Source organism: Erinaceus europaeus, chromosome 12 (assembly GCF_950295315.1).
Source record: "Erinaceus europaeus chromosome 12, mEriEur2.1, whole genome shotgun sequence".
In the NCBI taxonomy this organism is placed as follows: domain Eukaryota; kingdom Metazoa; phylum Chordata; class Mammalia; order Eulipotyphla; family Erinaceidae; genus Erinaceus; species Erinaceus europaeus.
In genome coordinates, this window is record NC_080173.1 from 82,613,836 (window position 1) to 82,629,626 (window position 15,791).

Genomic DNA, 15,791 nt, shown 5'->3' on the forward strand with positions numbered 1-15,791 from the left:
CTAAAATAACTGAATGGGCAGAGGTACCATTTACAGAGCTAGGGAAGCATTTTCTTTGTGAGAGCAGTGGGATCAGGAGTTCTAGTAAATCAGATTACTTTTTAATGGTGGGATTCGAGGTACTACTGGCCATGTCTACTTAAGGTTTTTCTCTGAAGTAGTAGTCTAGAGACCCCTACCCTCAGAGGGGAGAGGTGTTCTTTCTTCCTTCCTTTATTTTAATAAGGCATGTACATGGGGGGTGGGGGGTGAGAACATGAGAGAGTGAGCAGAGAGCATTGCTCAATTCTGGTTTATGGTGATGCTGGGGATTGAACCTGAGACTTCAGAGACTCAGGCATGAAAAACTATTTATTTACTTATTTACATTAGTGATTTCAATGTTTATTTATTTCTTTTCATGAAAGAGGGTTACAGAGAGAAAGATGTAGAAAAAGAGCAGAGCACTACTCATCTCTGGCTTATGGTGGTGTTGGGGATTGACCTGGGATCTCAGAGCTTCAGGCATGAAAGTCTTTTGCATAATAACTATTATGCTATCTTCCCAGTCCTTATTTAATTTTTTTATTGGGGAAATTTTTATTTATTTATTTTTCATCATGCCCAGCCTTGAGAGATTTTTTTTTTTTAATTTAAAAGGCAAAGCTTTTAAATTCTTATGTACCCAGGTCCCCAGGGCAGCTCCTACTCACCCTCTCAGTACCTTTCTTGATCTGCTTTAGGAAGCTAGATTAAGAGGTCTATCTTGTAGGGACCAGGGAAGTCGATCAGAGCTAGAGTGCATGCCTTGCATGCCCCAGGTCCTGAATTTGGTCTCCAGGACCACATAAAAGAAAGAAGTGGTGCTCTGAGGAGTCAGGCGGTAGCGCAGTGGGTTAAGCGCAAGTGGCACAAAGCGCAAGGACCAGCATAAGGATCCCAGTTCCAGCTCCCAGCTCCCCACCTGCAAGGGGAGTTGCTTCCCAGGCGGTGTAGCAGGTCTGCAGATGTCTTATCTTTCTCTCCCCCTCTCTGTCTTCCCCTCCTCTCTCCATTTCTCTCTGTCCTATCCAACAACAATGACATCAATAACAACAACAACTACAACAGTAAAACAACAAAGGCAACAGAAGGAAATAAATAAATATTTAAAGAAAAAAAAAAAGAAGTGGTGCTCTGATCTTTTCTCTCAAAGACTCAAGTGAAGTAACCAAGAAGCAGGAGTGGCACTTGGCGTACAGGAGATTTGATTTTTATTTTGTTTTCAGTCCATGTGAGGGAAATCAGCAGACAGTGGCTGATAGCGAAGAGTGGAGAGACTAACAGTACCCACAGGCTCTGCTCTGTCTGTCCTGCCCCGTGAGACCCAGAACTCAGACTGGGGCTTTGTCATAACCTCCCCCTCCTTCTTTTTCAGATGGAGACCATGAAGGGGAGATAGATAGATAGATAGATAGATAGATAGGGACTGAGGCCAAGGCCACAGCACTGAAGCTTCATTCAAGCTTTCAATGCAGTGGAGGCTGGACTCGAACCTGGGTCATGCATATGGCAAAGCAGTGCACTGTCCAAGTTAAGCTGTTTCGCCAACCAAGGCTTGGTCTTCTTTCACTTGTTCTGTGGGAACTGAACTTAGGAGTGGCCCAAGATCCTGGAGCTCTTTCTTCCTCATCCTCAGGTTTCTTAGCTGAAAGAAGAGTGAGAACTGATATCCAAGTAACTGGCCAAACCAGAGGCTGGATGCCTGTGATTCTCACACCTGCTTTCTGACATTCCATTGCTGTAGAATTTGCCCTGCTTCTGCTAGGTCCCCTCTCAGCTTCCACTAGAAGCCCTGAAAGGAGCAGCAGTCTCTGGGGACACTGGAGACGTGGGCATGCTCTGCATGGGCTGCCACCTGGAGCAGGGCCCCCTGGCCACAAGTACTGGGCATCTCTGTTGCTCCCTGCTGGTGCTGGTGTTGGGTCTGGGTTTGCGGCCCAGCCAGGTGGCTGGAGAGGGCTTGAGCTACTGTTCCAGCTACTTCAGGGCTTCCTGAGGCCACCATCCCTAACACGTTGACTTCTGTATCATCTGAGTTGTCACGAAGGATGACGGGACAGGCCCAGGCACTAGTCGCAGACTCGGCCACCAGGTCGCTGAGCAGAATACCAGTGCTTGGCGATAAGTATCCAGAGCCAAAGGAGCTGTTAAGTGAGGAGGTGAGAAGGAGCACAGAGCCGCTGCTGTCCACAGTGGCCAGGATACTGCTCCCGGGGGGCACAGTAGTTTGGGGCAAGCAGGGCACAGGGCCAGACCCTCCTGAGTGTAGGGCAGTCTCTAGCAGTGTCAAGAGCTCTGGGCCAGCTGAGGGGCCAGGGGTGGTGAACAGGATGCCCCGGGGCACAGGCAGCTGTAGTGCTAGTGCCAGGGTGGGTGTGGGTCTGGCCGAGGGTCCCTGTAGCCTCAGGTCTCTGGTCAGCAGACTCAGTAGCTCCTCCCCAGCAGTGTCTGGGCGGGGAGTGAGTGCTGCTCTGTGCAGCACGGCTGCCAGTTTGGGGTTGGTGGCTCGAGCCCCAGGCTCAAGGGGGGTCCCATCAGTGTGGCAGAGCAGTGGACAGAGGCCCTTGGTGCCCCGGGCTGCCAGAGCCCCGGCCAGGGGTGCCTCCACCAGGAAGCCCCCTTGTGCGAGCATGCTAGGGCCAGTCAGCAGGTGTGACCAGGGCAGACGGCCAAGACGTGTGTGCAGCAAGAGCAGGGCAGGCAGAGCCGCGGGCAGTCCCAGGCCAGGACCCAGCGCCTGAACAGGGCCTGACGTCAGGGCAATTGAATCTCCTGTGGAGCCATTGTGGAAGAGACCCCAGAACATGGCACCTGGAGGGGTGGGGATGGGAGACAAAAGAATCACACTGTGGAGGGGAGGTCAGAGGTACTGACCCAGGGTGCTTGGCTGCCTCTGGTGAAGGGTCATTCATTCATTAGCCTGGGAACAGCAACTATTCATCAGGCCTGGAGACGGGGCAGAGCCAGGCTTGGGGACAAGATCACATGGACCCAGACTCATAGATCACAGCCTGCCCAAGTCTTGGGGTCCTGCCCAATAAGTAGCCCTGAGGTCAGGTCACACTGTCTGTCAGGCCTGGGTGGGGGTTGTCGTCCGCAGCCTGGGCCACTCACCTAGCCCTGTGGCGTGGGGGTGCACCACCGCCAGACACAAAGCTGCTCCAACTCCGGCATCCACGACATTGCCGCCGGCTGCCAACAGTTCTTGGCCCAGGAGGGAACAGGCGGCTGCAGCAAAGGACTGTCATAGGGAGGCACCTGGAACCAGTGACCCTGCTCTGCCCTCCCCCAAGCCACTCCCGGTGCTGACCTGAGGGGCTGATGATGGCACCATGGTGGTATACGCCAGGACGGTGGGAGTGCCCACTGGGTGGAGGGGCCACAGAGCCCACAGCTCCTGGAGAGCTGCCCGTGGCTTGGAACTGCCTCACAGCCAGGAAGAAACCGAGAGCTAACAGCAGCAGGGCAGCGGCTAGTCGGGCCCAGGTCCCGGGTAGACCACCGGCCTCATTCCTGCAGAGAGGCATCTCCTCAGGCTGGGGTCGGGGGGCACCCAGGAACCCCAGGAGAACCCGGGGGGATACTTCTTCTAAGGCTTGGTGTTGTTTGCAAGAGGAATACAGGTAAGCCAAGGAGAAAGGCCAGGGGTGGGAAAGAGCCTGGAGAAAGTGCTCATAGCTGAAGAGTCTCTGAAAAGGGGGCTGGAGAGGCAGAGTGGAGGTACTTTGTTGGGAGGTCCATGGTGGTAAGTGTGTGTGTGTTTGTGTGTGTGTGTGTGTGTGTGTGTGTAGGGGGCTGGCAGGTTGAAGGAGCCAGGCCCAGCCAGGCTCAGCCAGGCCACAACTTGCCTGGCAGGTGTCTCTTGCACTTAAGGGTGGAGGCTGGGCACCTTTATAGGGCTGCTGGCATGGCTGCCTTGGAAAGAACGTTCCTTAAGTTTCTTCAGACACACAGAGCTGGGATTGCTGGAACAATCCAGGGCTGTGACTGTAGCCCACATTCCTCCTGACCCCCACCATTCAACTAGAAATTTCTAGTAGCTGAACCAAGCAGCTGGGTGTCTGTCCTGACTGAGGAACTTTTGAGGAAGGAAGTCACTAGCCTCAGGTCTGATGATCAGGAACCCAGAACCCTCCCAGACTCACCCAGAGGCAACTGAAGGTCCCCAGGGGTCAGAGACAAGGGACTCTGATATCTCTTCCTCTTCCTCCTCTGACTCCAAGCTTGTTTCCCAGACCTGCAGCTTCTGGTAGAGCACAGGTCCTGCCATGGCTTCCATGGTCCTGCCTGCCTGTCAGCCTTCCCAGCAGAATCTCAGGAGGTGGGAGGTGGAGGCAGCCTTGGGGAAGGGTGGTGGAGGAGGAATCTAGAACAGGTCTGGGCAGGACACAGGGCCAGGAAGTGTGTGTGTGAGCCTGTCCCACTAGGACATAGGGCCACAGGGGGCGCTCTCATACCATAGGGGCTGCCTGTTGGGGGTTATGGCCCAGTTTCAGGGTGACAATCACATGTCCTGAGACCCAGAACACCCCCTGGCTCCCTTCCTATGGGGAGTGTAGCCCCTGGGTCCCCCTGGTTCATTCAGGACTCTAATCTAGAGATGGTGGAGCTTGAATTAGAACTCCTTTTGTGGCTTATTGGAGCTCAGCATGTGACTAGAAACTGGTGTGGGAGCATTTGTCCACCAGCTGGGGTCAAAGGTCAGCCTAAGGCCAGCCCCTCCCAAGAGATCTGCATTACTGTAGCTCAGTTAGGAAGCTGAGGTGCTGAAGGGGCACTGCCCGGACAGATCATGTGGCTTCTGTCCAGCAGGTGGCGCCACAGACCTCTTGGTGAGTTTCAACCTGGAAATAGTGTCCCAATTCGTGGAATTCACATCCGGGACCTATTCAGAGGCAAACTCAGGCAGTCCCTAAGCGTGCCTCCCTGCTTTGGACCCCAAACCTACTAACTCACTTTCCTACTTTAGATGCATCAAGACAGATACATTCAGATTCAGATAATTCAAGACAAAGTCTGACAAAAAGATGCCCCTGCCATCTTCACCTGTACCCCACCTACAAACGCATCTTCCATACTGCTCTCCCCTCTCACCTGTCTCTGGTTCTAACCATGACCCGTTGGCCTCCTGGCCTCTTGCTTCCCCCAGGGACCTCACTGTCTTTCTCATCGACCCTTCTCTCCTACTTCCAAGTCCTTTCTGCGGGTTCCTTCTTAGCAACATTTAAGCAGGGTTGAATTCTTAGAAATTCCTCCTAGGTTCAGACAACTACAGCACACTGGGCTAAGTGCACATAGTACAAAGTGCAAGGCAAGGATCAGTGCAAGGACTGCTCACTGGAGTTTCAGGTCCCAGCTCCCCACCCACCTGCGGGGGGGGGGGTTGCTTCACAAGTGGTAAAACAGGTCTGCAAGTGTCTCTCTGTCTCTCTTCCTCTCTATCTCCCCCTCCTCTCTCAATTTGCCTCTGCCCTATCCAACAACAACATCAGCAACTAAAACAACAGCAATGGAAAAGTGGCCACCAGGAGCAGTGTATTCGTAGTGTTGGCACCAAGTCACAGTGATAACCCTGGAGGAAGAAAAAAACAAAAGCCCTCCTGTTCATATATACCCAACAGACAGGTACTAGAATGCTCATAGCAGCCTTAATTGGTAGATTCTCCAATTAGAAACCACCCCCCCACCCATTATCAGTAAAGTAAATGGTGTATTACATGACAGAATACTCAGCAGTGGGAGTGAGGGTTTTGTGACTGAACACTGTCATATAAAATGCATCTCACAAACACTAAAGGAGCACATACTATTTGCTTTCATTCGTGCAATAAACCAGAGCATCACTCTGCATATTCAATGCCAGGGATCAAACTCAGGGCCTCTTGCCTTAGCATCCAATGTGCCACCTCCTGGGTTGCTTTGCCTTAATTCTTGGTGGATATTTTTATTGGATATAGAATTCTGGGCTAATACATTTTCTTTCTTTCAACACATTAAAAGTGTTGTCTGCCTTTCATAGTATCTGATGAAAAGTTTAGGAAGGAATTGCTCTCCTTTGTGTAATCCACCTCCCCCTGCCCCTTTAGGCTGCTGTCAAAAATGTCTCTTGATTTTGGTTTCCAACAATTTTATACTAATTTGACTAGGTAGAGTTTGCTTCATGTTTATCCTGCCCACACCCATCTCCAACTACTTGCCTTCTCTCAACCTCTTGACAAGCAGACGGAGTGCTTCTTTGTTGGTGTGTCTTGGAATCACCTGGAAACTTGTCAGTTGTCTGGGCTCCATTCCTATAGAGATCCTGGCTTTGTAGGTCTCATGGAGGGACCAGGGACATTCTCCTCCTCCTCTTCTTCTTCCTCCTCCTCTCCTCCTCCTACTCCTTTTTTTTTAAGATTTAAATATTTCTTTTGGGAGTCAGGCAGTAGCACAGTGGGTTAAGTGCACATGGTGCACAGCGCAAGGACCGGCGTGAGGACCCCGGTTCGAGCTCTGGCTCCCCACCTGCAGGGGAGTCCCTTCACAGGCAGTGAAGCTGGTCTATCTTTCTCTCCCCCTCTCTGTCTTCCCCTCCTCTATCCATTTCTCTCTGTCCTATCCAACAACAATGACATCAATAACAACAACAATAAAACAAGGGCAACAAAAGGGAATAAATGAATAAAATATATATTTTTATTTTTTCTCTTTTTTAAATCAATTTAATAATAGTTGACAAGATTTTAGGATAAGAGGAGTACAATCCCCATCACCAGAGTTTTGTAACCTCCATTGGAAGTTTCCCTATTCTTTATCCCTCTGGGAGTATGAATTCAGGATCATTATGGGGTGCAGAAGGTGGGAGTTCTGGCTTCTATAATTGCTTCTCCACTGGACACGAACACTGGCAGGTCACCATGCTCCTAGCCTGTTTCTATCTTTCCCTAGTGGGGTAGGGCTCTGGAGAGCTGGGGTTCCAGAGTATATTGGTGAGGCTGTTTGCCCAGGAAAATCAGGTTGGTGTCATGGTAGCAACTGCAACTTTGGTGGCTGAAAAGCATTAAGATATAAAACAGAGGTGTTTCTCTCCTCTCCTCTCCTGGGTCAACTAGGAATGCCAAAAGAGACCACCTGGGACCTCAACAACAGGACTAAAATGACTTCAGGAACCTACCAAATTACCAGTGACTGCAAATACCTGTGGCTCGCTGACAGAGAGGAGCCTAGGGAGAGACTAAGTGGCTGGTAACAGTTCAGCAGTTTACCAGTTGAGACATCACCTCCACTCTGTTTCACCAACAAAAAGATGGCTGAAGGGAGGAGAGGACTACCCTGAGACTCACCAAAGGCAACTGTGAGTCTCCAGTGCTACTGCCCTCAGAATCTGGAGCAGCAGGGGGGAGCAGGGGGCCCTGTGCTGACACCAGGAAACAGAGAACTAACCAGGAAACTCAGGAGAAAATCTATACCTCAGTGGCCTACAGGTGGGGCTGAGAGAGTCTCTTTGCATAACCACTGGATTATCTCTACCCCACCCTGCTTTATCTCTTGGTCAGGAGTCAGTGGTTAAGCTAAGAAGCCTACTTACAGTTTAAAAGTCCTCAGGCTCCCATAGCCTACAGGGAAGAAAAAGAACAAAAGAGGCTTTCATACCACTGTGCTCTAACTCAGGGATTAAAACACTATTGAAACAACTGTCAATCTCCACAACTGTGAACCCTTTAAGTACCTTACTTAGACACAAGTCAATCCAGGCAAGAGTGATCAGTAGTTTGAAAAGTACTACTGAGAGAGGGACCTCATAACATACGATATAGAACACTTAAACCAACAAGAAGAAATATTGGAGAAATGACACAGGACAAGAGTCCAGCTAAAAGCCCCCCAAAGGTTGAAGCACAAAATAATGAGGTCAACATCCAAACACTAGTTAAGGAAATAATCACAGGAGTGAGTAAAGAGTTTGAAAGAATTGTCATCAGAAATGCAGAACTAGATGGAGGCATAAAAACCTTCTCAGATAAGATGTAAAACAGAACAAATTGCTTAGTAATTAGGAACCTAAAGGTAAGAATATAGCAGATGAGATTTGGGGGTCTCCATTTTGGAAAAAGCTAGGAAGTCTATTTTAAGTATATCCCAAGGGGTCTATGACTTTACTAATTTTTGCCTGAGCACAAAGGCTAACACGCAGGTGGGCTAAAACTATTGTTTGAGAGATGGTGTCAGAACTGGAAATAGGACTAGAAAGCTGGATCAGGGCAGAGAGTAGCTCCCAAATATAGGCAAAATATATAAATACTATTAACTGTAGACCCCATCGATCTGATCAGGAGCCCATGTCTATTCATACTTAGCATAGGAGCCTGTGTAACCTCTGCATCCCTGTAGGTCTGAGGGACCTACTTCTTGAATCTCAGGTGTTGCTGCCTCTAGCTCTGGAACCACATAGTGAATAGCACTGACCTATACAAACATGAGTACATCTGTTACCCCAACTTCCTGACTACCATTTCCTCCTCCCCTGCCACATGCTGGCTTTTATCCCAACTCCCCAATTCCCACCCATCATAAAACACTTTTGCTTTTATGATTTCCTAGGGAAAAAAACTAAATGTCTACCATTTTATTTTATTTTATTTTTCAATTGTCACCAGGATTATGAATCCATACCCAGGGATTCATTTTTTTTTTAAATTGATAGGCCAGAGAGTAGTAATTGAGAGGGGAGTAGGAGAGAAAGAGAGATACCTGTAGACTTTCTTCACTGCTTGTGAAGTGCTCCCCCACACCCCCGAAGGTGGGGAAGCACAGCCTGGGATCCAGGTCCTTGTGCTCGATGAAGTGTGCACTCAACAAGGTGCACCACCTCCTGGCCCCATTATTGTTGTTGTTACTTTTATTTTTACCAGATCAATGTTCTGCTCTGGCTTCTGATGATGCTAGGGATTGAACCTGGGACCTTTGGGGTTTCAGGCTTATTATATCTGATGCACCATAGACTGTGCTATCTCCCTGGCCCTGAAACCATTTAACAATTTTATCTATTTTTATTATGCGTTTGACCAGAGTACTGCTCAGCTCTGGTTATGGTAGTTCTGAGTGTTGAATCTGGAACCAACAACCCAAGTCTTAGGCATGAAAGGGAATGTCACCATTTTATTTTATTCCGGGAGGCAGGGGAATCTGGACACAATATTTAGCACTTCTCTTAGGGCAATCTGAGGACTGTTGAAGTCACCCAGTTTCTTGTCCTCAGTTTGAGTCTTTAATAAACTCACTAAAATGTCATTTGTTTCAGGTGACGTACATTTTCTCACACATTTATTCTCTTACCTAGAGCTGTACTTTCAAATCATCTGGCAAACTTAAATAAACCTGCGAATCAGACTGGCCCATCATATAATGTTAGATTCAACAAGCTCTGCTCATACTAATCTCTCACAGATGCACTTGTCATTCATTTGCTGACACCTGTGCTGCGAGTCATTAGGCACCTGTGCTGGGGAGGCGGCGAGGATTGTGGGAACTGGGCAGGGATGTACCCTCACCTCACTCTATGTTGGCTTGATAGAACTGGCCCCTGTGGTGCACTCTGGATTTGACTGTTACTATACATTTGGAGACAAAGCAGTATGGTGAGGGTACAAGGACTATTTTCTTTTCCTTGCAAGGTGACATTCTTCTTGTGTTATGACCAGAATTTTAATATGTACACAATAAACTTAGGCCAGAGAGATTGCTTACTGGTAGGTTAAGTGTCCTTTTGCCTTGCTTTGCATGAGGTTCAGGTTCCATAATGGAGGCCCAGTGGCATCTGGGGAAGTTGTGGCATCCTTCCTGCTGTTTTCTGCCTGTCTATCTGAATGAAAAAGCAGCCCACGAGCCGTGACATTCCTCATATGTGAGACCTTGGCTCCCAAACAAACAACCTTTCATGTAGTTCCACTGTCACAACCATTAAAAAAGAGCTCTTGAGCAAGTCAGAAACAGTTTCAACAGAAAGAACAGAAGGAGTATGTGTCATTTTCTGTTAACTGTGCACTCAGGAAATAGAAACTCTTCACTAGCAAGAAGTTCCTGAGTCATTTCACATTATAAAAGTCTTATTTCACAGGCTGGGAGTATGGATCGACCTGCCAACATCCATGTTCAGCAGGGAAACAATTACAGGAGCCAGATCTTCCACATTCTGCATCCCATAATGACTCTGGGTCCATACTCCCAGAGGGTTCAAGAATAGGAAAGCTATCAGAGGAGGAGATTGGATACGGAGTTCTGGTGGTGAGAACTGTGTGGAATTGTACCCCTCTTAACCTATTGTCTTTTCAGTGTAATATATATATATATATATATATATATATATTACAGAGCCATAAAAAATCAAACAAAATGCTGGGAGTCGGGCGGTAACATAGCAGGTTAAGCGCACGTGGCGCAAAGCTCAAGGACCAGCATAAGGATCCCGGTTCGAGCCCCCACCTCCCTACCTGCAGGGGAGTCGCTTCACAGGCAGTGAAGCAGGTCTGCGGGTGTCTGTCTTTCTCTCCCCCTCTGTGTCTTCCCCTCCTCTCTCCATTTCTCTCTGTCCTATTCAACAACAATGACATCAATAACAATAATAACTACAACAATAAAACAACAAGGGCAAAAAAGGGAATAAATAAATATTTAAATTAGAAAAGAAAACACAAGTCGAACCTGAAATGGAATTGGAGTATTACACCAAAGTAAAAGACTCTGGGGTGGGTGGGTGGGTGGGGAGAATACAGGTCCATGAAAAATGATGAATGAAATAGTGGGGGTTGTATTGCTAAATGGGAATCTGGGGAATGTTATGCATGTAAAAAAAAAAAAGAAGTAGAAACGCAAAGCAGAAATTGACTGAGTTTGGAGTATGGCACCAAAGTAAGAAAGCAGAAGTATACTAGAGTTTGCAGTGAGTACCTCCCTAATACTTCCTCTCCACTTTTCCAAGCTTTGGTCCATGATTGCTCAACAATTTGTTTGGCTTTGTATGTTAACTCTCTTTTCAGTCACCAGGTTCCAGGTGTCATCAGGATGCTGGCCAGACTTCCCTGGATTGAAGACACCACCAATGTGTCCTGGAGCTCAGCTTCCCCAGAGACCCATTCTACTAGGGAAAGAGAGAGGCAGACTGGGAGTATGGACCGACCAGTCAACGCCCATGTTCAGCGAGGAAGCAATTACAGAAGCCAGACCTTCTACCTTCTGCAACCCTCAATGACCCTGGGTCCATGCTCCCAGAGGGATAGAGAATGGGAAAGCTATCGGGGGAGGGGGTGGGATATGGAGATTGGGCGGTGGGAATTGTGTGGAGTTGTACCCCTCCTACCCTATGGTTTTGTTAATTAATCCTTTCTTAAATAAAAAAAATAAAAATAAAAGCAGAAAAAAATCTATAACAATCACCCTGATATTAAAAACCTTATTACAGAGGGTGAAAAGGTCCTCCGGCAACTTTCTAGTCCGCCGTCCAGGACAAAGTCCCCATCCCCATGCCCTTCTGTGATTATTGATCTTGATCCCCCAGTAAAAAAAAATAAAATAAAATAAATAAATAAATATTTAAAAAGAAAGAAAAATCAAACAAGATGCTATAATGGAGCTCACTATAAATAAAGATGCATTCACCCTCTAAAAAAAAAAAAAGCCTTATTTCAGTTATTGTGTTAAAAAAATCACATAACAGTTATGCAAATAGACTCTCATGCCTGAGATTCCCAGTAAGCCAGAACTGAGCAGTGCTCTGGTAAAGAGAGAAAGAGAGGGAGAGAGAGACAGAGAGAATGAACCACTGCACAGTGATCTAATTAATGGATAATGGGGTCAAATAGTGCTTTTATGTATGAGGGGCAGGGGCAATGGGGAGCTACTGTGTTTTAGCTACGTGTGATACAAAGTTTCTGGATATCCAGCTCCTAAGCATCATTAGTGTGGCCAAGCTGTACATTTTAAAATGGTGAAAATGGTAAACTTTGTCATGTGTGTTATTACCACAATAAGAACACACACACACACACACACACACACACACACACACACACACGTAATAATAAAGAGCTCAAGCCAAAACAAAAGAGAAGTTCACATCAGGCTAAAATATCTTCTTGACACTTTCTCACTCTAATTCAGGGTCATCACGCACAGCAGAAACTGTGTGTATGTGTGAGAGACGGTGTGTGTGTCTGATGAATGTCCCAGTTCCCCTACCCCGCAGCTCAGATGTTCTGACAGTCTCTTTGGGTTCCTGCAGGGAAAATGGGAGAGAGAAACGTGAAAGAGGGGCAAGAGAGGTCTTATTCTCCCCCTACTGTACTGTGTGTGTTGGCACAGCCAGCTCATAGCTTCTTATGAAAAGCTGACTTTTCGTCTCTCCTCTCCTCTCCTCTCCTCTCCTCTCCTCTCCTCTCCTCTCCTCTCCTCTCCTCTCCTCTCCTCTCCTCTCCTCTCCTCTCCTCTCCCGGATCAACTAGGAATACCAAAGGAGACCACCCGGACCGAAACAAGACAGGACTAGAATGACCACAGAAACCCAGTAAATCACCCGTGAGTACAAACACGCGTGGCTGGTGACAGAGAGGAGAGAGGGGCCTAAGGAGAGATTAAGTGACTGCTAACAGTTCGACAGTTTGTCAGTGGAGACACCACCTCCAGTCTGCTCCACCAACAAGGGGACAGCTGAAGGGAGGAAAGGACTCCCCAGAGACTCACCAAGTACAACTCTGAGTCTCCATTGCTACTACCCTCAGAATCTGGAGCAGCAACAGGGAGGGACACCAGGGGACAGAGATCTAACCGGGAAACTCAGGAGAAGACCTATACCTCGGTGGCATAGCTGAAGGGCTGTGAAAGTCTCTTTGCATAACCACTGGATTATCTCTGCCACACCCTGCTTTATCTCTTGGTCAGGCGTCATTGATTAAGCCAAGAAGCCTATTGATAGTTTAAAAGCCCTCAGGCTACCATAGCCTACAGGGGAAAAAAAAAAGGCTTTTACACCACTGAACTCCAACTCAGGGATTGAAAAACCTCTTAACTTATATAAAATGGTTAAAACAACAAGAAAAAATAATGGAGACTCGAACCAGGACAAGAGTCCAGCTAAAAGTCCTCCAGAGGGTGAAGCACAAAACAACGAGTTCAACATCCAAACATTAGCTAAGGAAATAATAACAGGAGTGAGTAAAGAATTTGAAAAAATTGTAATCAGAACTGCAGGAACAACAAATGAGAATATGGAAGAAAATTCTAATAATCTCATGGTTATTAGAGAGCTGAAAGCTGAAATTGCTGAGCTAAGAAGGCAACTAGCTGAACAAGCTAAAACAGTATCAGAGCAGGGCAACAAAATAGATGAACTCCAGAAAGCAGTAGAGGGCAGAGAGAATAGAATCAATGAGGCTGAAGACAGAATTAGCAAGATTGAGGATGAATTAGAGACAACTAAAGAAGAAGTAAGAGATCTCAAAAAGAGATTAAGAGATGCTGAAAACAACAACAGAGTCGTATGGGATGACTTCAAAAGAAACAATATACGCATTATTGGCTTACCAGAGGAAGAAAGAGAAGGGGAGGAAGAAAGCGTTCTCCAGGCCATAATAGCTGAAAATTTCTCTAGTCTAGACAACACCAAAGACATAAAGATTCAAGAAGCCCAGAGGGTCCCAAACAGAATTAACCCAGACCTAAAGACACCAAGACATGTCATACTTAGATTGGAAAGGAATAAGGATAAAGAAAGGATCCTCAAGGCTGCAAGAGAAAAACAAAGAGTCACCTACAAAGGAAAACCCATAAGATTAGCAGCAGACTTCTCCATACAAACACTACAGGCCAGAAGAGAATGGCAAGATATCTATCGAGTGCTCAAAGAGAAAGGCTTTCAGCCAAGAATACTATATCCTGCTAGATTGTCATTCAGACTAGATGGAAGCATCAAAACCTTCTCAGACAAGCAACAGTTGAAGGAAGCAACCATCACCAAGCCTGCCTTGAAAGAAGTTCTGAAAGGTTTCCTATAAACAACCAGACCACCACAAATAGAACATATATCAAAACACTCTAAAACTCTACAAGAATGGCATTAAAATATCTTCAATCTTTGATATCAATAAATGTGAATGGCCTGAATTCACCTATTAAAAGACACAGAGTAGGAAGATGGATCAGAAAACACAACCCAACAATATGTTGTCTACAGGAAACTCACCTAACGCAACAAGACAAACACAGACTCAAAGTGAAAGGATGGAAAACTATCATTCAAGCCAATGGCCCACAAAAAAGGGCAGGAACAGCTATTCTCATATCTGACATGATAGACTACCCTATGATCCTGCAATTCCTCTCCTGGGGATATATCCTAAGGAACACAACATATCTATCCAAAAAAAATCTGTGTACACATATGTTCTTGGCAGCACAATTTGTAATAGTCAAAACCTGGAAGCAACCCAGGTGTCCAACAACAGATGAGTGGCTGAGCAAGTTGTGGTATATATACACAATGGAATACTACTCAGCTGTAAAAAATGGTGACTTCACCGTTTTCAGCCAATCTTGGATGGACCTTGAAAAAATCATGTTGAGTGAAATAAGTCAGAAACAGAAGGATGAATATGGGATGATCTCACTCTCAGGCCGAAGTTGAAAAACAAGATTAGAAAAGAAAACACAAGTCGAACCTGAAATGGAATTGGAGTATTACACCAAAGTAAAAGACTCTGGGGTGGGTGGGTGGGTGGGTGGGGAGAATACAGGTCCATGAAAAATGATGAATGAAATAGTGGGGGTTGTATTGTTGAATGGGAATCTGGGGAATGTTATGCATGTAAAAAAAAAAAAAAAGAAGTAGAAACGCAAAAAAAAAAAAAAAAAAAAGAAAAAAAAAAAAAGAAAAGCTGACTTTTCCTGTTAGGGTTTTTATGGTGTGTGTGTGTGCGTGTGTTGTGCTGTAAGGATGTGTTTGCTTTTGCTACTCAGTAACTGACTTTTTTTTTTTTTATTTCAGAAAGAAAGGGAACAACACTACAGCACAGATCCATCATTGGTGGGATTCCCCTGGTGTCTTGGTATTCCTGTGTAGTAAGTACTTACTTTTATTTAAAATTTTTTTTATTATATTTTGCTTATTTATTGGCTAGAGACAGCCAGAAATTGTGAGGGGAGGGGAAGATAGACAGACACCTGAAGCCATGCTTCATCATTTATGAAGCTTCCCCCTGAAGGCAGGGATTGGGGGCTCGACCTGGGTCATTGATCATTGTAACATGCGCTCAACCAGGTGCGCCACCACTCAGCCCCAATCCCTCTCCCTCTCCCTCTCCCTCTCCCTCTCCCTCTCCCTCTCCCTCTCCCTCTCCCTCTCCCTCTCCCTCTCCTTCTCATGTTTGTTTTGGAAGCTTTCTCTCTGCAGGTGGGGACTGGGTACTTGAACCTGCGTTCATCTGCACTGTAACGGAAGGACTCTACTGGGTGCGCTACCTACCACTCGTCTTCCTGTAGGTACTTGACCCAAACCCTTTATTCTGCACTATTATCAGGATCGGCTTCTCGCTTCTCTCTCCAGGTGGCGCTCTTGTACAGGTTTTAATACAACAAGGGTCCACTCTGCTCTCCAAGGATTCGTTTCTATCAAGTTTAGGGGAAGCAGTCAGGCACTTTCTCCCAATAACTTTCAGGAGTTCATTTCTCATACAACAACCGGTCTTTCCTCTCAAAACCACTACAATCCAGAAAGCCTAGCATGCATTTTATTTAAAAAAACC

General features: G+C 46.6%; 1 protein-coding gene across 1 annotated transcript; it reads right to left on the reverse strand.

The window, feature by feature from the left end:
• Positions 1-1,215: 1,215 nt before the first annotated feature.
• Positions 1,216-4,338, reverse strand: GGT6 (gamma-glutamyltransferase 6). The gene is made up of 4 exons (XM_007521116.2): positions 4,167-4,338; positions 3,332-3,534; positions 3,136-3,249; positions 1,216-2,832 (listed from the first exon to the last, which is right to left on the reverse strand). The coding sequence occupies exons 1-4, from the start codon at positions 4,298-4,300 to the stop codon at positions 1,805-1,807; spliced, it is 1,479 nt and encodes a 492-aa protein (XP_007521178.1). The 5' UTR covers positions 4,301-4,338; the 3' UTR covers positions 1,216-1,804.
• Between the last annotated feature and the right edge of the window lie 11,453 nt (positions 4,339-15,791).

Bases quoted from the DNA above. Each gene is read 5' to 3' on its own strand.
- GGT6 (XM_007521116.2), bottom strand. From the start codon at position 4,300: ATGGAAGCCATGGCAGGACCTGTGCTCTACCAGAAGCTGCAGGTCTGG. The intron at 3,250-3,331 runs GTCAGCACCGGG...CCTTTGCTGCAG, and splicing joins TGCCATCATCAGCCCCTCAG to CCGCCTGTTCCCTCCTGGGC. The intron at 2,833-3,135 runs GTGAGTGGCCCA...CCACCCCTCCAG, and splicing joins CCCCCACGCCACAGGGCTAG to GTGCCATGTTCTGGGGTCTC.